The 22,471-nt window shown below is 41.2% G+C and overlaps 1 protein-coding gene across 2 annotated transcripts in view; it reads right to left on the bottom strand.

Moving 5' to 3' along the window:
- The window catches only part of MORN1 (MORN repeat containing 1), a 457,770-nt gene that overhangs the window by 324,908 nt on the left and 110,391 nt on the right, over positions 1 to 22,471 (bottom strand). For both annotated transcript variants that reach the window (XM_089684351.1, XM_089684352.1), the window contains exon 7: positions 1,217 to 1,313. In XM_089684351.1, the coding sequence (XP_089540477.1) occupies positions 1,217 to 1,313 (97 nt within the window). The remainder of the gene's footprint in view (positions 1 to 1,216; positions 1,314 to 22,471) is intronic.

The raw sequence follows: 22,471 nt of genomic DNA, 5'->3' as shown, positions 1-22,471 counted from the left end.
TGGTCTATAAACAAGTGTATATATGTTAGATATGCAGTTGTCAGCAACAGCTTAATTCGAGATTTGATCCATCTATGGACAGGCTGATTGTGCCTAGTTCGATCCATCAATCGACTTGGGTACAGCCAGCATGTCTGATTTTTACCACGCACTTATTGCCAGTGGCTATAGTTGCTAGCAATAATTATAGTGTTCTCCTAGCAGAGATATCTCCCCTCCCTGCTGGGAGAACACAATAGCTCCACGGGAGGGATTCCCCCATCAACACTGACTGTATGGATGGGGGAATCAAGTGATTTTATTTCCTGCAACCACTGGTTTCAGGAAAGAAAATTCGCATATAGTATGGTCTTAGCTGCATGCTCAATAGTGTGCTTCTAATTCACAGATCCAGAGTTAATTAACGTTGGTACAGCACTGGAAGCTGTGCCTTAGAACTATTATTCAGACTGCTGAAGCCTAGACATTACGTTGGAAATGCTGGTCACATATGGATGACCACCAGAGGGAGAAGTTACAAATCTGTTTACAAATTACTATAATCGAAAATTTGGAACAGCAAGCAAAAATGATATGAAAGTCACATTTAAAGAAATGTTAACAGCAAACCTTACAAAAAAGCTCACAATATGCACTTACTGAAAATAGACTATAGTTTCCTTTAACATAACAAATTATGTCTGGAAATGCATCCATATATCTTTATGTGCTTTCACTTTCTGCAGTTTTCTACTATTATCTAAATTATTTGAAAGGAAAAAAAAACTGTATGGTTGGTTTTAATCTTATTTTTACACACCTGGCATTTACACAAAAATAACAGAAGAAAAATAATATATATTATTATGGAACAATCAATTTCTCTTAGTCTGCTCTAATCCTGTACACCCACAACAGATGCTTGGGATTTGAAACTGGATGCAACAAAAGCATGAATGCCTTTGAAATAAAACTAAAAAGCGTTGCTTGTCACTCTCTCTTTTCTCTCTCGGCGAGTCTAATTTTGCTCTATTTTAGTTTTTTGTCTTCTGGTTTTTTTTTTCCTTTAGGGCCAGAAGCTTGAGTTGCTGTCATATTACAGAGACTGGTCTGAGTTCTATTGAACACATGGTGGCACACACCAAAGGCAGCCCTCAATAATCAATGGAATGGTGCCAGTGTATTAAGTTTACCGTGTTTTCTTAGTCATAATTGGATAGCATAATAAAGTGCGTACCAGCAGGATGGCCATTGATCCATGGGCCGTCATAAATTACTCCCGAGCAATGAATCATAGTTCCTTGTCCACTGAACACGTCATTTCTCCACTGTCCCTGAAAAAAAAATGTTTCTGCATTAGGATTGCTGGGCCTGCTGTTTCATAAAGAGGGGATTACTTCTGTGACTTCTCAATAGCAAACTGGGTGGGCCTAGAAAATGAACAACTTGATAGAAATACTCTGAGATCCTGAATGGCGGACCACACAATATTCAAAGATTATGCAACGGGCACCCCTTAAAAAAGAATTAGGATAGAAAAAAAACAGGTTTCCTGGCAAGACAAATGTTTCACCTTATAAGCAAATATCTTGCCTCAAAGCAATCACCGTAATTGGTTGCCTTTTCTTGCCTGTGTTTTGTTGCAGAGCAGCTGCTGTTGAATTTTACACCAAGAATTGCTTTGCAATTTGAATCTCGCAACAATGAGTATTCATACGTCTGTCAAGTGTGAAACATATTCTGTAAAAAAAAAAAAAAAGAAAAAGAAAAGCACCTGCAAAATTTAGGGACATGATCTCGTACATACTGTGAAGACGTCTGCGGAAAATAAGGACGTTGCCAAGTCTAGCTTCCTTTATGCGCAATACAAAGGGGAGGGAAACCCAAATCTAGGGGAGTCTTCCACTAATTAAATAGAGAAGAAGCAGGTGAAATCCTTGATTATTTTAATTGACATTTAAAAGCTGGCCACAGACATTTGACCAACAATGTCCTGCTAGCCTGGGGATGTCATCGTTCCCTCTGTTTTACCCCTGTGGTGCTTCTGACCTGCAGACAAAGATAGAAATAAGGCCAAGGAAAACTATATTTTGGAAATAAAATAATTTGTTTTTATTCTTTTATTTAAATGGTGAAATGAAAAATGATATGGTGGAATAGACTCTGCACACGGTATTAAAATGTACTGTATATATAGCTCAAATATTTTTTTATATCCAAATATAGTCGGGAAAGGTTATAACCCCTTTTAGCTTATTCTCATTGATCACTGGGGATATCTTATCTTTACTTTCTGTCCCAGAGATACAACAGCAAGTGAGGGAAAAATTCCACTCTTAGACAGTTGTTATTGGAACAGGTGTTCCCATTGGAAGATTCCCCCCCTCACCTCCTGTTCTATAAAATGTTGGATTTTCCATAGCTTTCTCACTTGCTGGCAGGCCAGGTTAATAGGAAAGTGCTGCAACCCACCAGTCCCAGTGAAGGGCTCATCCACCCTCATTGCAGTGAGAAGAGGCTTTTTGACCAGTCAGTTCCCGTACATATCCCCTAGGAGTTAGAAAATTGCATACTAGGTAATAAGCATGATTCTGACAGATCCAGTATGCCAATACCTTCTCTAACAAGAACTCCTGCACACCCCTGCTGCCATGCCCTCTGCCTTGCTAGATTCGACAAGAACCTGTAGTTAGACTGCTGACTATAAAGATATGGTTTGTGACTTTATAGTCACATAGGCATGTAAAATACTCACCACATTAACAATCTAATTTTTATATCCTTTGGCATTCCTCCTACTCCTCATAAGCTATTGTTACCACTAATGATTTGTTAAACAAATGTTGGTAATGGTGTGCACAATACTGGAATTTGTGATATGTGTGTGCATGTGAAGAGTGGATTTTAGTTGCAGTGCCTAATTTTGTTAATGGAAGTTGGCCAAATGGAGAAAACTCCTTGGCTCTCCTACCACCCGAGTGTTCCTGACTGGATCAAGCAAGCTCCACCAGCAGAGATTTTGGGAAGGTTTAGAAATAAGGAAAAGCACATCTGAACTTTCCAGGATAGAAATAGATGCAAGCTATATGTGAGGCTGTAGTCCCTTTAATTTTCATTATATGGGGTCCAATGTGTAGATTTATATCCATAAGAGTATGGCTAGCAATAGATATTTAATTAATTCCTGATATGCAGAATAATTTGTTGCTACTAAAAAAAAAAGTGACCTTATTTGAAATTTGTTCTTTGACACTTGTAGTTTCTCAACAGCTGGAGAGCCATGAGTTGCCTAACCGTGATATGAAGTAGTGAATGCTGACAGATAAGAATTTGGCAATTGTACAATTTCGGTGTTATTTTGTAAGCCACTATTTTTGGACAATACAACAATAAAATAGAGATGACTGTAGAAATGTGCACAGAAGGAATGCCATTCAGCATCACACCTGTTGAGCATGATTTGCAGTTTGCCTAAAGAGCTGAACATCCTCCCTAAACACACAGGAAGGAAGTACAGTAACAGAGATGGGACTAAGCTGAACTTGTACTAAAGCCAGAAGCCTATAGCAAGTGGGGGATTCATTTCACATACGATTATATGGGAACAACATTACACTGCAAACCATATAGGAAGGGATTATGGACAAATAGTAAAAACATACAAAAGACGTCTGAATGCAATAAAACAACCACAACTGTCCTTCTTTTAGGTCCAAATCCCTCTGTCCCTCTTCCCCCCAAACTGAATCTATTTTAAGATAGATGTATAGCTCTATATATATATAAAACAGGGTTCACTGACACCATATGCAATGTCATATATTTCCAAAGCAATTAAAGTAAATTTGTTGCCTCTTTAAAAACAAGGAAACGTTAAACTCTTGCATATAGGTAGAATAAGTACCTCCCTATCCCATAACTTAGTGCTCCATACGTTAGAGACCCATCACTAGCACCAAGCAATGACACATGGGAGACTAAGGTGGTTGTATATGCAAAAAACATATTTAAGAAGTCAATATTTGCATCTCATCTTCAGAAGCTCCAGCAATGCTCTGTGTGTGGGCTGTCAGATAAGGGTATAGGGTATTATGTGGTACCTTCTGGTGTCTGCCGTATAACTGAGACCTTAGTGTATATAATAGGGGTCTTCAGTGAGGGCCATAGCATATATTGTACAAATATTTTCAGGCCAAAAAAAAACCCCATTACAATCCCACCTTACATTTGCGTCTCCATCACGGTCTCCCCTTACATTAGAGTCCCCATCAGTGTCCCTTCTACATCAGGGTCCTTATCAAAGACCCCCTTACATAAGAGTTCCCTGTTACATGGGGGACAGGGGCTGCAGCAGAGACCATGGGTAGCCTCTATTTAAAAAAAAAAATGGGTGAAAAGGCAGGATATTTAACATGAGACATGCTTAGTCTCTTTTGCATGTCTGCGCATGAGCAACTCACTGTAGAAATTCAGCAATACCGAAGCCAATGGAACTGCAAAACACACACAAGAGTGATGTCATCCCCCTCCAGCCAATGAGAATGGCCGAAGACCAATACTCAGAAGCTGGCTGTTCAAAGATGTAAAGAGCTCCATGATGTCTCATTACTAGAGCCAAGGTGAGTATGGTTCCACTTTAAGGATACACCATTGACCACAGCTGTGGGACAGAAAAAAATTTTGTAGCAGGCCAAGTGTTTGTCCACAAGCTGTAATTTGGAGATCTCTGGTATATAAGACTGTACATCTGCAACCTTGGTGCATATTAGTTGCAGCCGATACAATTTTATTTTCATTTAAATCAAACACCTCTTATCTACCCCTGCTTCCCTATTCCAGCAGCCATTTTAGTCATATTCACTGCCAGTCCAATATAAAGATTCAGCAAGTTTGTGGATACGGATAAATTAACATGGAGTGAAGATTGTGGATTTAAAGATTGTTTTATCAATTGCTCAGCAAATAAACATATGGATTACATTTTTGATTTACATTAAATTTGTTTTGCAGTTCTTTAAAAGCAAACCCCTGCATAATAAAACACTGTTTTCCTCCAGGAATACTCCTCTGCGTCCTAATACACAGACTGGATTAGAATTCCAGCATTTATTGCTTTCTATAGTTTATAGCTATGTGATTACTATAAATCCATGATATACGACAGACAAAATATAACCTGGAGTTATCTACACTCCCATCTGTCCGGCTGTCTCATGTGCTGCACTGTCAAGAGGAACGGATAGCCAGCATCAGTATTGCTCCACAGGGGTAATCTTTTTCTTTGATTTTTATTGCCATCTCTAATTCAATTATATCAAACACTTCTTTGGTCACTGAGACCTTTTGACCGAGCTAGATCACAATGACCGACACTGAAATTAAAAGGAACACCATTACTTTTACCTCCTAGCTTTGATTGTTTAGCATATAGATTGTTAAAGGGACGGAATCATTAAAATAGGAAAAAATATAACATTTTAGATTAAAGTTGGCTTTTCATAGTTGCATAAGAGTATGTCTTAAAGGTAAAACTATAATGGTTTTTGGTCAAGTGTATTTCAAAGTGACACCAAACGAATATCTTTATTCTCCCAAAATAATCTATCCACTACTTATTGGCCCTGTAGTTTTTTTTTTCATGAAATGGCTTCTGTGTTTTTTGCGCCCTATTTTGCCTCCTTGCAGCATCCTCCATGAGCTCCCTCACCTCTCCTATTTCCCTTGTTCCTATTTCCCTAATTCCTCATATTTGTTGCATATTTGCTGAGGTCATGTGCACTGCTCTATGCCACTACAATTCCTATAGTCCATAGTTCACAGTCATCTCACTCCAAAGACAAGCTGGTAGGTTAATTGGATCCTGTCTAAATTGGCCGTAGTATGTGTATGTATGAATATACTGAAAAGTTAGGGACCTTAGACTGTACACCCCTTGAGGGTTAGGGACTGATGTGAATGTACAATATATATATGTAAAGTGCTGCATAAATTGACAGCGCTATATAAGTACCTGTAAAAAATAAATAAATACATTTCAGGAGTAAATAGATAGTAGAAACAACCAAAACTCAAATGACTTTCATTGATTCTATTCCGCTTCCAAACCATAAATAAGCACCATGCCTTGCTGCACTCCAAAGACTGGGGAGGTCTGGGCATGCTAAACACCGATCAAATAAAATGACTGATGTGTTTCAAGGGGAAACCCCTCTTTTTTTCTTCTTTAAGAAGAGGGGATCCCCTTGAAACGTGTCAACCTTTTCAGACCTACGTGCCTTCTTTCTGTGAATGGAAGTTAGGGTAGCATTTCTGGTGTCTCTCTTCCTGGATTTTATTGATGAGTATATACAGGGGTTAGACAAAAAAATGGAGCACTACATGATTAGCAGTGTAGCAATTGTACGTACAAATATGGACGCGAACATCCATTTTGGTAAAGACCCTCCATCTTGTATCATTTCTCACTCCAAATCAGTTCCCCCCTCCCTCTCTGTTGAGTGACACGTGGTCCTTGTGTGCTGGGTTCAGGAGTGCACAGGACACAGTTGGATATCCTTCATGGTTGTAAACCCAATTAGCTGATGCCAGGGTGTCTGGAAAACTCTTGCTCTGAAGCTGATCGTAAAGCCATAAACCCGGCAGTCACTGGACTTCAAAAGCAGTCCAGGATAGCAGTAAAACATATATCCCATGTAAAAACCACTTTTCATAACTTAAATAGGGAATACATACAATCGAATAAAGCATAAATTCGGTTAGCTCAGTTCAATGCGAGTCACCTGATATCTTACACCCCTAGTTAAAGTCTACAGGAGAGCAGGAAGCCATATAGTTCTAGCTGAAATAATAAGATATGGCATATTTGATGTCTGGACGATCAGGATATCATTCTGCATAATAATGTACTAGTGGCTAGGCTGCTATATGTACCTAGGGAAGGTTATTGACCATGATATAACTGGGAGGGATTTGGTCATAGCCTGAGTTCCCCGCCTAAAACACGCCTCCCCAAATGAGGCAATTGGTTCTCTGCTTTAAGGAGACACCCTGCTGGGTTCCTAGAAAAAGGCTGTTATGCTTGGAGCAGTAAGTTGAAGAATTCTCCCTTTTAACATCAGGAACCAATTTTGGGAGAAAAGGCACCCTCTTGCCCAGGACCCTTGAAGCTGCTTAAACCAAGGCTGACGGCAAGTATCCTACCTCTCTAAACTTCTTTCTGTTATCTCTCTGTTGTGGTATTGCTCTCTGTATATATATATATATATATATATATATATATATATATATTGGCTACATCTTTTCTGTAAATATTTTTATTGCACCATGTTGACCCTTTTTAGTAATAAATCCTATTTTCTGAAAAGTGTTGAACTGTTTCTAAAGTTCTTTAATGCAAACTAAGAATCCCTGTCTCTGAAGAGCGCTACTGTGTGTTTTAAACCTCTATATACATCTGCCTGTGGTGACAGTGTGTATACAGACGATTATTCAAACATCATAGTGTTACTGCTAAGATTGGCGAGTTTCCTCCTTCTTCGTACAAAAAGGCGGTGGTGGCAGTGTGAAGGGTTAATTGCGTAATTAACCTTACCCAGTAACAATCGCTCTCAGGCTGCGGTACATAGATTGTGGTCCATTAGCTGGAAAATCTTTGTGCAGGGTGCAGCTGAGCGTGGTATTGTTACGCACATGACAGCGCAGTTTTAGATTGGCTAGTCCTTCGGTCACGAGCTGGTGAGAAGGGCTGGGGGTCTGACGCCACGTCACAAGCAGGTGTGAAAGTGACAATTTTTCGCATTGAAAGCGGAAGTGACGTAACATTCTTTTGTTTCTGCGGTGTGATGAGACACCTAGCTAACAGGTGGGGAGCCTTGCTTTCATTTCACTGCATGCACTGCTAGTAATACAAAGTCATGTCAGAGTTTACTGAGCTTCAAAAAAGCAACAATTGTTGGTGCCCACTTAGCTGGTGCCGTGTCACAAGGTACAGTATCAAAGGTTATGGTGGCATATACAGTTTCTGTAAAAACGTCATCTTATAAGCATAAAAGTGATGGTAGAGTCCAACTCAGTTCCAGGAAGTCTGAGATTGAGCTCTGCAGTCACTTTTGAATTGAATGGATAGTTCTGATATCTGTTGGTTTCCCCCTAAGTCCTAGTTATTGTTTGCCACTGCTGCTGTTGGGGAGAGTCCCTGGCAATAGTATAAGAGGGTCCAATAGTTAGGTTTACAAATATTTATCTCTCCTTGGAAAACTTCAGGAGGTTTACTGCCAATGGTGCATGCTCAGAAAAGACACCAATATTTGGAATGACCTTCAAGAAGGTGTCTTTCCTGCCTGGCTTTGCTCTGGTGTGTGCTACTGTCTTTTGACTCTCATGCCTGCTGTTGGTGGAGGCCACATGTGCTATGCTGTAAGGAAATAGTCCTGAGTCTGGGACGCTAAGGTTGCACTGCCTTGCTGGAGGCAGCTTTCGCAGAAGGAGTGGAGCGGATCCCTAGAATAAGCATCATGGAGGAACTTCAGCTGCTGGAGGTACCAGTGATTTTGGGCTTTTGCTCTGGAAGTGTGTTGCTGCATCTTGGCTTGGAAATTCAAAGGATTTTGGTGTCTTGCCCAGGAAGTCTGTAGCTGCATCTGCTCTACACTCAACTCCTCAAGAATCACAGGGTGCCAGTCTAGTAGATGACTGTAGAGTACAGCTGTATGTAGAACTGTTCTACTCTACAGTTCTGAGAGACTGTAAGTAGACCGAGTCAAGCATCTCAAACATAACTGGTGCTCTTATGTCCACATTGCCACTATATGTAAAGGATTCAATGAGGCAAAATATCAGCTCACCTGACCTCTGGGGCTCCCTAACAGCCTCTCTTGGGGCAGGAGGTGCTACATGTATAAAATCCTTATTATACAAATAAATATTTAGTACATGCTGTTTCTTTGGCACCATGTTTTCATAAAAAAAATAGACAAAGCAGAAACATTATTGAGATGATATAAAGCTATAGGATATAGACATTGTGTTAATCTTTTTCTCTGCTGTCCCACTGGGGCAATTTCCCTTAATTTTTTGCCTTGGAGATACAACCAAAGTAAGATGAAACCCCTTCTTTGACAGCTGTTTTTGAAACAGCTGCTTCAATGGAAGATCTCCCTTCACCCTATTAACACCAGAGCCTGTTGATCCAGGGAATATCCAATTGGCATTGGAGGATCAGAAAGGATTTTTCCCCCTACTGGAGCAAGTTGGACTATGCTTTCTAGGTGTTTTTTTTACCTTCCTTTGGAACAATTTTGGGTAAAGAGTTTTGTATATGGAGGTTTTCTATTAACATTTTCTATTGGTTGAACTAGATTGACTTGTATTTTTTTCAAACTATGTTATTACAGTATGTAGCCTTTGGATTCAGTTACAATTGTAAGACTTTGGATATCCCATCAATATTTGTCCCAGTAGCCACCGGGACAAACAGTGTGGTTAAATCTCCCTATCAGGACACGTATAACAATTACAACCAACAGAAGCCCTAGTCCTTTCATATTAAAATAAGTTTTGGCTGGTGATATACTTCATGTAATGCAATTTTTGACAGTGCTGAGATGCACACACACTTACACACACAAAATATTTTTAACTGAAATGTAATTAATGTGTAAGCATTGCTTACACAGCGGCCAATCATCAAGAACAAGAAGTCACTAGCTTCACTCAAATACATTTTCCCATATGGTATTGCAAAATTGAATGCCACATTAAACAAAAAAATTTTCAAGGTAGCATTTACCATGAGATGCTTAAGATGTGTAGGTCATCGGAGAAGGTACAATTCTAGCTCCTTGTAGAAATAGAAAGGTAATTAATGTCTACTGAGAACAGTGACCCGTACTAGACTACACTGCACAAAAGCTCTCTAGCTTTCATCTTGGGAGGACAGAAAGCCCAGCCCACTCAATATATTCCTAAGAGACCTAACCTCTGTCCTACAGAATACAATGTACATCTGGTAACAGAAAGAGGACTTTGTGCAACAAAGAGTAAAGAGGCTGGAAGTATAGGCTTATTTACAAAAATAAACCACATGGATGTGTTGAGAAACAATCCAAAATCATTATCATTGGTACACAAACCAAGGCTTTTTGTCAGAGAATACAATGGATATAAAAAGTCTACCCATCCCTGTTAAAAAGTCAGATTTCTGTGATGTAAAAAAAGAGACAAAGATAAATCATTTCAGAACTTTTTCCACGTTTAATGTAACCTATAAACTGTACAACTCAGTTGAATAACAAACTGAAATCTTTTAGGTGGAGGAAAAGTAAAAATAAAAAACTAAAATAATATGGTTGCAAAAGTGTGCACGCCCTTAAACTAATACTTTGTTGAAGCACCTTTTGATTTTATTGCAGCACTCAGTCTTTTTGGGTACGAGTCTATCTGCATGGCACATCTTGACTTGGCAATATTTGCCCCATCTTCCTTGCAAAAACACTCCAAATCTGTCAGGTTGCAAGGGCAACTCCAGTGCACAACCCTCTTCAGATCAAACCACAGATTTTCGATCAGATTCAGGTCTGGGCTCTGGCTGGGCCATTTCAAAACGTTAATCCTCTGGTGAAGCCATTCCTTTGTTGATTTGGATGTATGTTTTGGGTCTTTCATGGTGAAAGATGAAGTTCCTCTTCTTGTTCAGCTTCCTAGAAGAAGCCTGAAGGTTTTGTGCCAATATTGACTGATATTTGGCACTGTTCACAATTCCCTCTACCTTGACTAAGGTTCCAGTTCTAGCTGAAGAAAAACAGCCCCAAAGCATGATGCTGCCACCCTCATGCTTCCCTGCGGGTATGGTGTTCTTTTGGTGATGTGCAGTGTTGTTTTTGCGCCAAATATATCTTTTGGAATTATGGCCAAAAAGATGAACCTTGGTTTCATCAGACCATAAAACATTTTCCCATATGCTTTTGGGAGACTTCAGATGTGTTTTTGCAAAATTTAGCTGGGCTTGGATCAGGGGCGGACTGACCATTCGAGCACTCGGGCACTGCCCGAGGGCCCGGGGTCAGTAGGGGGCTCCATGAGATGCTCCTGGTACCTTTCATTGGCTTTTTCATAGGCTTTTTTGGGTGTGGGCGAGGACACAGGGGCCCCATGATCTCCTATTGCCCGGGGCCCCATGAGTTGTCAGTCCGCCCCTGGCTTGGATGTTTTTCTTCGTAAGAAAAGGCTTCCATCTTGCCACTCTACCCCATAGCCCAGATATATAAAGAATATGGGAGATTGTTGTCACATGTACTACAAAGCCAGTACTTGCCAGATATTCCTGCAGCTCCTTTTTTGTTGCTGTAGGCCTCTTGGAAGCCTCCCAGACCAGTTTTCTTCTCGTCTTTTCATCAATTTTGGAGGGAGGTCCAGTTCTTGCTAATGTCACTGTTGCGTCATATTTTCTCCACTTGATGACTCTCTTCTCTGTGTTCCATGGTATATCTAATGCCTTGGAAATTCTTTTGTACCCTTCTCTTGACTGATACCTTTTAACAATGAGATCCCTCTGATGCTGTGGAAATGAGACCATGGATTTTGCTGTAGAATGCGGCTAAGCAAATGTCAGGAAAGACCTACTAGAAAGCTGAACTTTATTTGGGGTTAATCAGAGGCACGTTAAATGATGGCAGGTGTGTACTGACTCCTATTTCACATTATTTTGAATGTGATTGCTTAATTCTGAACACAGCTACATCCCCAGTTATAAGAGGGTGTGCACACTTATGCAACCGCATTATTTTAGTTTTTTATGTTTACTTCCCTCCACTAAAAGATTTCAGTTTGTTTTTCAATTGAGTTGCACAGTTTATAGGTCACATTAAAGGTGAAATGATTTATCTTTGTCTAATTTTTTTACATCACAGAAACCAGACATTTTAGCAGGGGTGTGTAGACTTTTTATATCCACTGTAGATCCCCCCCCCATCCCCCCCAGAGGAGAGTAATAAAGTGGCACATGCTGTTCCCCACTATGCTGAATGGTGGGTGTGGCCAAATTGCACAGTGGAGGGTCTTAAATGGGTCTAGTTAACTAAACCTGAGATTTGTCAGTCCCCTGTGCTTGCAGACACCTGTAAGGTTAGGATTAAAAGAAATGATCAGACAGCGGCGTACTGAGGTGTCATTAGCGTAATATGTTGCCCCAGTCACTACCCACCTGTAAACAGCCTGTGACAGCAGCAGCCCTTTCTCTACCATCATGTGTGATCATTTTGACTGATGTGGGTATGATAATAGAAAGCATCACAACTTATAGGTCTTCATGTAGGCAGGTTCCTACGTGTTAATTTTTCCCATTTTTCAAAGGGTTAATGTGTGGTGTTTAGGGTTTCATGGTACGTTGTGTATCTTCCTCTGCATATGCATGAGGAGGTTGGGCCTCTAGGTCGTTTGGGAAAGTAGGCATGTGACCATACACATAGAGATGTAAATGCTACACCAAGAGTAGGATTATCTTGTAGTGGTACCCTGATATGGGTTGAAGGACTGAGCCTTTATTATCTGCGTATGGGAACAAATACAACTAAAAGGTATGTGTGCCACAGCCATAGCACTTATCTAACAGAAAGAGGATGGATCATATACTGAAATGTTACATTGAACTAACATCTAAAATGCTGGAAATATTTGAACAATGAATGTAATAGTAGACACTATCACATACCTTGGTTGGAGGCTGAATTAACAAAAGGGCGTCCCTTGAGGCTCTGGTCTGAGCACTCCTGAAGGTGTTGACAGAGGTACAAGGCTCAAAGAAGCACGGGTGCCGGTAGCTTGGTAGCAGGTAAATTCCAGGGTCAGAGATGTAATCAGGATGAGCCAGGGTCATACACAATGAAGCAGAAGCATGGTCAGGTAGCAGGCCAGGGTCAATACCAAAGAAGAAGGTGGGGCAAGCTCCAGGAGCAGGTCAAGGTCAGAACCAGGGAAGCAGCCAGAGAATAGTCAGAGGCAAGCCAAGGTTGGTATCCAAATCCACAGAGCAAGATAAGGAAGAAGCTGGGTCAACAACGGGAGATCAGTCAGCATAAGCAAGACCACAGGAACACAGGTCACAGGGGAGCTGAAGAACATCCAGTAATTAGCACACACCAGGGTCTCCTTTAAATAGGCAGCTTGGCAGCAATGTGTGTAGTGCACGCTGGATATTAGCCCAAGCTCATTTGTGTGCTGTAGTATTAGCATTAACATTAACTGTGCTAGTATTAGTCCTCTGACAGATACATTGTTCAGTAAAGAAGCTACTGCTTGTGATATATCATCTGGTCTAAATCTTGTGGAGAAGAGTGTGCCTTCACAGTGGACATGATCTGGGGAATGAAGTGTGCAAGTTACCCTTGGGATTAACTTGGAGTATTAAGAAGAAGGAGCAGCCAGCTTGAGAGAGGGAGTGGTGGTGGCCGGTGATGGAGGTTCCCTACCAAGCAATTGGATCCTCATTTTAGGGTCTGCTGTGGAACAGCACGCTCCTAGGGACCTGGCCTGGTATCTCAAAGTGCAAGGCCTTGCGGAGTATGTGTGGTGGCTCCCTTTTCAATCTTCGGGCTGAACTGGTAAAAAAAAGCGAGTGGCGAAGAGTTGGTGGAGGAAAATCAGCGCTCAATGCTATTCCCCTCAAAATGACTTTGTATTCAGCGCCGGAACAGGTTTCAATAACAGGTGTAAAGGATGTTTTGTTTACTAACAGTCCTCCTCCCTGTCAGCTCACGCACACTGCTGTGGATGGCTGTGGACAGTGTCAGTGCTTTTTTTTTTTAGCACTGATCACTGTATTGGTGTCACTGGGGATGTCAGCGACACCACGTCAGTTCCCCACAGTGTCAGAATGTCCGCCGCAGTCCCACTATAAGTTGCTGATCACCGCCATTACTAGTAAAAATTAAAACAAAATTAAAAATTCCAGTATATATACCGTCATTTGTAAACGCTATAACTTTCACTCAAACCAATTACTTTACACGTATTGGGATTTTTTTTGTAGACATGTAGCAGAATACATTTTGGCATAAATTTATGACAAATTAGATTTTTTTAATTTTTTTACTGGACATTAATAGCAAAAAGTCAAAAATACAGTTTTTTTCTCAAAATTGTCAGTAAATTTTTTTCTCATAGCGCAAAAAATAAAAAATGCACAGGCAATCAAATACCACTGAAAGAAAGCTCAATTTGTGGGAAAAAAGGACACAAATTTAATTTGGGTGCAGCTTTGCATGACTGCACAATTGTCAGTTAAAATAATGCAGCAAAATGGCCTGGTCAGGAAGGGGGGTAAATCCTTTGGAGGGCAAGTGGTTAAATAACCCCCATAGTGTGGTAAAGCACTGTGTATGATAAACAAATGCCATGTTTTTTGTTTATAAAATACTATTTTGACATTTTTAATCCTTTGCATCTCAGTGCTGCTGCTCTCCTACTGTTTTTGCAGCTTATTGCTGTCTACATGCACATACTCCACCAGCAGCATATCATTACTCAGGGCTGGCTTTCTGATGTTAAAAATGGTGGAATATTTCTGATCAATGAACATCAGCATTGTCACCTATAGTCTCTAGAGGAAGCACATGTGACAGGGTCAGGGCTGGACTGACAACTCATGGGGCCCCCGGGCAATAGGAAATCATGGGGCCCCTGTGTCCTCGCCCTCACAAACCACACCCAAAAAAGCCTATGACAGGTACCATGGGCATCTGATGGGGCCCCCTACTGACCCGGGGCCCGAGTGGCTAAATGGTCAGTCTGCCCCTGGACAGGGTAACAACACAGTAGAGCAGTTGGGAGATAGGGAGAGAGTATTGTCTTGCTATAACAGGAAGTGCCTGAACAAAGATATTGATGGAAGGATACCCACGTATTGTTCTAATTAAATCTACAGCTTAGGTACAATCTTGGAGCTTGAATTTTTAATTAAGTACCTTAGTAGTCTAAGGGATGGTTCCCACTATAGAAACGCTGTCCGGATGCAATTCCCAATGCGCGTTTTTTATGCGTTACGGTGCGTTTTTGATGCGTTTTTCCCATGTTCCAGTGCACTTTTTATGCATTCCAGTTCATTTTTCCCCTCTCTTTTTCTTCAATTTAAATAGGGACATGTGCGTTCCAGTGCGTTTTTGGTGTGTTCCAGGGTGCTTTTTATGCGTCTTAACGTGTTCCAGTACAGTTCTGTGCAAAAAAAATGCAGCATGTTCTACTCTTTTTTCTGCAACCGGAACGCACTGGAACTGCAAGCACTGATGTGAACTATGACATTAACAACCATATAACCTACTTTCTGTGCGTTTTGGATGCAGGAAAAAAGCAACTGAAACAGGGGCGGACTGACAACTCATGGGGCCCCCGGGCAATAGGGGATCATGGGGCCCCTGTGCCCTTGCCCAAACCCAAAAAAGCCTATGAAAAAGCCAATGAAAGGTACCAGGAGCATCTCATGGGGTCCCCTACTGACCCCGGGCCCTCGGGCAGTGCCCGAGTGCTCGAATGGTCAGTCCGCCCCTGATCCAAGCCCAGCTAAATTTTGCAAAAACACATCTGAAGTCTCCCAAAAACATGTGGGAAAATGTGTTATGGTCTGATGAAACCAAGGTTGAACTTTTTGGCCATAATTCCAAAAGATATATTTGGCGCACATCACCAAAAGAACACCATACCCACAGTGAAGCATGGTGGTGGCAGCATCATGCTTTGGGGCTGTTTTTCTTCAGCTAGAACTGGAACCTTAATCAAGGTATAGGAAATTGTGAACAGTTCCAAATATCAGTCAATATTGACACAATACCTTCAGGCTTCTTCTAGAAAGCTGAACAAGAAGAGGAACTTCATCTTTCAGCATGAAAGACCCAAAGCATAAATCCAAATCAACAAAGGTACCAGGGGCATCTTATGGGGCCCCCTACTGACCCCGGGCTCTCGGGCAGTGCCCGAGTTTCCAAATGGTCAGTCAGCCCCTGAACTGAAATGCATGTAGTGTGAACTGGCCCTTATTCTAAATGTTTTATAGCAGTACTGAAGTGAGAGCAGCTAAAAAGACTAGAACTTAGGTTTGTGGGCTAAGCAGATTTGCCATTGTCTTATCATACAGTATCTATATTAAAAATAGATCCATATTTACAGATTTATGTTCACATTGACAGGCAGACATAGGACAATGAAATCTCAGCTACATACATCATGTAAAAAACATCATATATTTTCTTTATTTGGTGCTCATGTCTTTTAATTAGTGTCCACTGTCTGGCCCGTTGTCAGGTGTGATTACATCTAGAAATGTCATTTGTTATTACTGTAGACACATGTAATGGGGATGGCTCTTTGGAAGATGCTTTATTTTGTTAGATTCTCAGTATAGAGCCTGGGGTTGATGACACAGCTGCTGAACTCTTATAGTAACCTTGCGATGTCCTTTGATGGAGTCTCGCCCTGGTATGTCGGTGAAAATGCATTATTGCTTATCTTCTGTGCAGGTGCTGTATGGTTCCTGCTATTTTCAGAAACTGTCTTTATTAGCTTTTACTGGTAATGCACCCTGACTGTGGAATCCTTTTACAGTACTTTTCTTAATACAGGCACTCAAGCGCTTACAATAAAAGACTCAGACTATTGACTGGGCTTAATCCATTCATGTCTTTACTGGTCCAAGTAAGCACACCCTAGAGTGTCCTATTAAAATGTCTTGTTTTCTACTAAATGCATCATTGTTAAATGAATAAAAAAAAAACCACCACAACAATATAAATACCATTACGGCATAAAAAGTAAAAAGTGCAAAAGGTGAAATATGTAGCATTAAACACTGGTAGTCTTTTGTTGACCATAGATGGAAAACTGTTTGCTAACACAACAAAAAGGTTTTTCAATAGCAGCAGTGGACCCTGTATTGACCTACATGTATTTCTTGAAATTAGAAGTCCTTGAAATATTATTCTGTGAAATGAAATCTTACTCTGAAATCAATTTTCATCAATGTATCACCCAACTACCTCAGTTACTCCCAAAACCTTATTTTGTGGGTGATCAAGAAAGTAAAGTTTGGTCAACTATAGCCCTGAGCAGCCATTTTGCAACCTCTGTAAGGTGGAGGAACCTGTAACATAACTATCTGTTCTCAAGGAACCCCTGATAATAATGACTATATATAAATCTCATAGCACATTAGTGTGATGGTCACTGGGAAGACTGATCCTTACATCTTTGGCCATTGGGAACATTTCCCCTTTACAAATAGATAAAAAAGACAAGATGTTGTCAGTGATCATTTATCTGAGAGGTAGAAACTGGACATTGCTCAAGGAACCCCTACCAACCTTTTGAAGAACCCTAGTTGAGAAAGGCTGCATCAGAGTGTCTGTTCTGACCTCTGGGTATCTTTAGACTTAAAGTGGTTGTAAAGTCTCAAGGTGTTTTACTTTCATGCATTTTATCAATGAAGGTAAAAAACCTTCTGTGTGCAGCAGCCCCCCCCCCCTAAAACTTACCTGGGCCCCATCTCGATCCAGTGATTTGAACAAGAGCCTCGGCTGTCCTGGGTCGCTTCTGCTACTGTCAATCACAGCCACTAAGCCAATGAGGAAAGAGTGGCTGACCCGCTGCTCCATGTGTGAATGGACACACAGAACAACAATTCGGAAGCGAGCCTGCTCAGGTGTCCCCATAGCAAGCTGCTTGCTCTGGGGGCACTAGGCAGGAGGGAGGGGACCTGGGAAGAGGAGGATCAGGGCTGCTCTATATGCAAAACCACTGCACAGAAGAGGAGGATCAGGGCTGCTCTGTGCGAAACCACTGCACAGAGCAGGTAAGTATGACATGTTTGTTATTTTTAAACAAAACAAATCTGGCGAAAGAGCTGGTTCACACCACATGCAGTGGAACCGGAACACATAAAAAACCCGCATTCAGAAACTAAGATCTTATAAAGATGAGGGGAGGGGCAGGTGTTCTGTAGCCCAGCACGGAAGAACTGGGCAGGTTTGACAACCCTGATTGAGATTTTAGTGCAAAAGAGGCTTTAGGGCTAATTTAGCCCCCATTTACACTACTGTAGCGTGATGTCAGGTGTGGCTGTTGTTTTTTTTCACACATTTAAAGGGGCTGCCCTACACAAAATAAAGGCTGCAAGGAAGCTCATGTAAGCTTTGCACATTTCGCCACACATTGTCATGTGCGCAAAACCCACGCTTCTTGCTTGGTGCGTTTGGGGTGCCTTTTCCAACAAACACCTTGGCAAGTGTCACATGCATTTTTTTGCATATATCATAGTGTGAATGCGGGCTTACTAAAGGCTGAGAGGCTGTTGGCTTTGCAAGGGAATTTTTATTTGGCTTAGTGAATGAGATGAAGTTCTGCTGGTTTCCATCATCCAATCAAGTGCAAGCGAAAGTACATTCTTTTTTTCATTTATAAATTTTCCTTTTGTACATGACTATTCTTTTCAGAGTGAACTTTCCCCACACTAACTAAGTTAGGGGAAAATTCCCTTGCAAAGTAAAGACTCTATTTTCCTTTAGGAAATCAACTCCACTGTGTTGTTAGCTCTCTGCATTTGGTGCACAGGTTTTTATTTATACAATGCAGAATTTTTAAGGGCTCATGCACACTGAACTTAAAAAACACCACTTTGATAGGTGTTTGGCGTTTTTTTTTCTCAGCCTGTAAAAGCACCTCTATGTGGGAGATTTATAAAACTGGTGCACTCAGAATCTGGTGCAGCTGTGCACGGTAGCCATCAAGCTTCTAACTTTTTCAATTAGGCTTTGGAAATAAAACGTGGAAGTTGACCGGTTTCTGTGCAGAGCTGCACCAGATTTTGCCCTCTCCAGTTTTAGTAAATAAATTCCTATGTGTCTATGCACACATAGGCATTCATAGGCATATTAGAAGAGCAGCATTTACAGGCAGAAAAAAAACAAAAAAAAACATCATCAGCGTATTCTGGAGAGGAGCTGAAGAGCAGAAAAAAAAGTTAGACGTGCCTGACCGTATATACAGTAAATGCATCTAAACATGCCTAAATGCAAAATATGTCTAGTGTTTAGGCATTAAAGTATTCCAATGGTCAGAATAAATTCATATTTAGGCCAATGTAATCCATTAATGCTCAAAAGCTTGATGTGCCTATACGCATCTAAACGCATGCGAATTGAGGTGTCTTTTTTAACCGCGCTATAGCCAAAAGATGGCTACAGCATGGTTGTCCAGTTCTGGGGACATTCATGGATGTCCTCACAGAACGTGCCCTCTGCGCACCACCAGCAGCGTGCACCTGGCGCTGCCGGTGATCCCTGTGTCCTACGGACATAGCTGATCATATGATTAGGTAAAAGGCCAATCACAGCTGCCTTTTACCACGTGATCAGCTGTGTCCAATGACATAGCAGATCACAAAGTAAATAAAGTTGCCGGTTATCTGCAGCACTTTCCTCACACTGTCACAGCATGATGAAAATACTGCCGATAACCGTCAAATGTCACAGGGGAGATCTGCAGTGCCACCCATCAGTGCTCAGAAGCGTCACCAAGCAGTGCCTCCCATCAGTGCCCAGCAGTGTCGCCCGTCAATGCTATTAGTTAGTGCTGTCAGTCGGTGCCGCCCATCAGTACCGCCTATCAGTGCCCATCATTGCTGCATATCAGTGCATCATCAGTGCCTCCTCATCAATGCCCACCAGTGCCGTCTCATCAGCGCCATCTCATCAGTGCCCATCAGTGCTACCTATCTGTGCAGCCTCATCGGTGCCCATCAGTGAAGGAGAAAATATACCTATTTGCTAAATTTTATAAAAGAAACAAAGAAAATTTTTTTTTGCTCTTTTTTTGTTTATAGTGCAAAAAATAGAAACCCCAGGGGTGAGTAGATGCCAGCAAAAGAAAGCTCTATTTGTATGAAAAAAAATGATAAAAATGTAATATGGGTACAATGTTGCATGACCGCGCAATTGTCATTCAAAGTGTGACAGCACTGAAAGCTGAAAATTGGCCTGGGCAGGAAGGGGGTATAAGTGCCCGGTAGGCAAGTGGTTAATTAAGCTGCTTTTTCCTGCCAGGAGATCAGAGGATAAAACTAAACACCCTCTATGCATGAAGCCTAGTGTTAAAGCATGGGGAAATGTGCACGTATTTCTCAGACACTGACAAAGGGGACCTGTTGTGGGAAAAGCACATATTTGCTTTAAACCGAAAGTATTGAATTTGTTTAGAAATTATTTTGTATTTTTTCATTGTTTTTACAAATAGAACTATATTATTAATTATGTAGCTTACGTTTTGGCATGAAAATGGAAAAAAAGACCTCTCAGTAGTGTTGCCATATTACCTCCGCATTAGCTGCTCTGCCTTTGGTTGATTATAGCCCATATGTCAAGAAATAACGCTTTTATTACCTCTGCAGAGGTTCTGAACTGTAAAGCCGATGAAATAACAAGGTGGAGGCTGCACAGATGTTCCATAACCCACAGCTAGTAATACATTAGTTTAGATCAATCAACAGCAAGTTAAATTAATGAATGCAAATTGGTTGCTATGGGTTCCAACAGATTTTTGTATTTATCACAAATGACTAAATATGTCTTTAGTGTATACAATGGCCATATATTCAGGCTGTCCCTCAATTATTTTTTTACTGCAAAGCTGTAAAATCAGAGCACTTAACTAGAAAGCAATCGTGACTTTTTAGTAAATACGTCGTTATTTTTCCAAAGATTACCTGAAAATAATTTTTGATGTGCTATTTGCATATTTATTTGCTTTCCGTACCGTATCCAGGAAAACATTTTCCAGCTCATTTGATTGTTTTTCAGATGATATGACTATATAATTGCAACTGTATTATATTGTGCGTGTCCCCACATGCAGGAGGATCACAGTAGGACATTAAGGGACACAAAACTCTGGTTTAAAAATAGAACATTCTGTTCAAGTATGTAATCTTAACTAAAAAGTCCATTTTACTGCTCTAAACCACCTCCAAATCTCCAAATTCTTTTTTTTTGCTGCTGTGATTTGACCTCCTGTTAGAGGATGACTACATTTTTTTTCTCCATGGTCTCCTGTTTGTAGGAAAATAGCCACCTTTCTCTTGCTCTCTCCTGAGATAGACTAGGGACTATGGGATTTGTAGTGTGCATAAAGCAGCGCACATGACTGCAACTAACTTTCAATGCTTGTTCCAGCAAACGGAAGTGAGGAAGAAAAGGAGATATTTGGGAGTTCATGAAGGACATTACAGGGAGGCACAAAAACACAGTAAGAAAATGTCATGGCTTCTGCTGCTGTCTCTGAGCCAATGAGGATGGAAAGAGTGGACCATGGGGCAGACTGACAACTCGTGGGGCCTCCGGGCAATAGGGGATCATGGAGCCCCTGTGTCCTTGCCCAAACTCAAAAAAGCCTATGAAAAAGATACCAGGGGCATCTCATGGGGCTTCCTACTGACCCCGGGCCCTCGGGCAGTGCCCGAGTTTCCAAATGGTCAGTCCGCCCCTGGAGTGGACACAGCTTCTGCCCTTGCGGACATCGCTGGATCATTCAAGCTCAGGTAAATATATAAGGGGGAGGGGGGGAGGTACACACAGGTTTTTTTTTTTAATTAATGCAGAGAAAGTAAAAAAAAATGTCTACCTTTAGAACCACACTTACTGTACACAGATAAAGATTACAACTAGAGATGAGCGAATTTTTCAAAAATTCGATTCGGCTGATTCGGCAAATTCCAGGAAGAAATTCGATTCGATGCGAATTAATTCGCTACGAAGTTAACTTATAAAAAGGGTTTCTAGGCTTCAGAGAGCCTTTAAATTAGTGCAGAACACTGTACCTTTAATTTAAATGCCCTTGGAGATGAGGAAGGAGAAGGAGAAGGAGAAGGATGAGAAGAAGGAGAAGGAGAAGGATGAGAAGAAGGAGAAGGATGAGAAGAAGGAGAAGGAGAAGGAGGAGAAGGATGAGAAGAAGGAGAAGGAGAAGGATGAGAAGAAGGAGAAGGATGAGAAGAAGGAGAAGGAGAAGGATGAGAAGAAGGAGAAGGATGAGAAGAAGGAGAAGGATGAGAAGAAGGAGAAGGATGAGAAGAAGGATGAGAAGAAGGATGAGAAGAAGGATGAGAAGAAGGAGAAGGAGAAGGAGGAGAAGGAGAAGGATGAGAAGAAGGATGAGAAGAAGAAGAAGGATGAGAAGAAGGAGAAGGTTGAGAAGAAGGAGAAGGAGAAGGATGAGAAGAAGGAGAAGGATGAGAAGAAGGAGAAGGATGAGAAGAAGGATGAGAAGAAGGATGAGAAGAAGGAGAAGGATGAGAAGAAGGACAGTTCTGTGACATTTTCTGTCTATTTCTGACAGTTCTGTGACATTCACTCCATACAGCGGTTTCAACCGCTGTATGGAGGGAATGTCCCAGAACTGTCAGAAATAGTCTATTTCTGACAGTTCTGGGACATGTATGGAGTGAATGTCCCAGAACTGTCAG

Source organism: Staurois parvus, unplaced genomic scaffold (genome assembly GCF_062004578.1).
Source record: "Staurois parvus isolate SC_StPar_1 unplaced genomic scaffold, SC_StPar_1.0 ptg000346l, whole genome shotgun sequence".
Lineage (NCBI taxonomy): Eukaryota > Metazoa > Chordata > Amphibia > Anura > Ranidae > Staurois > Staurois parvus.
The sequence above is the reverse complement of the archived record's forward strand: the minus strand, read 5'-3'. Positions and strand labels throughout refer to the sequence as shown.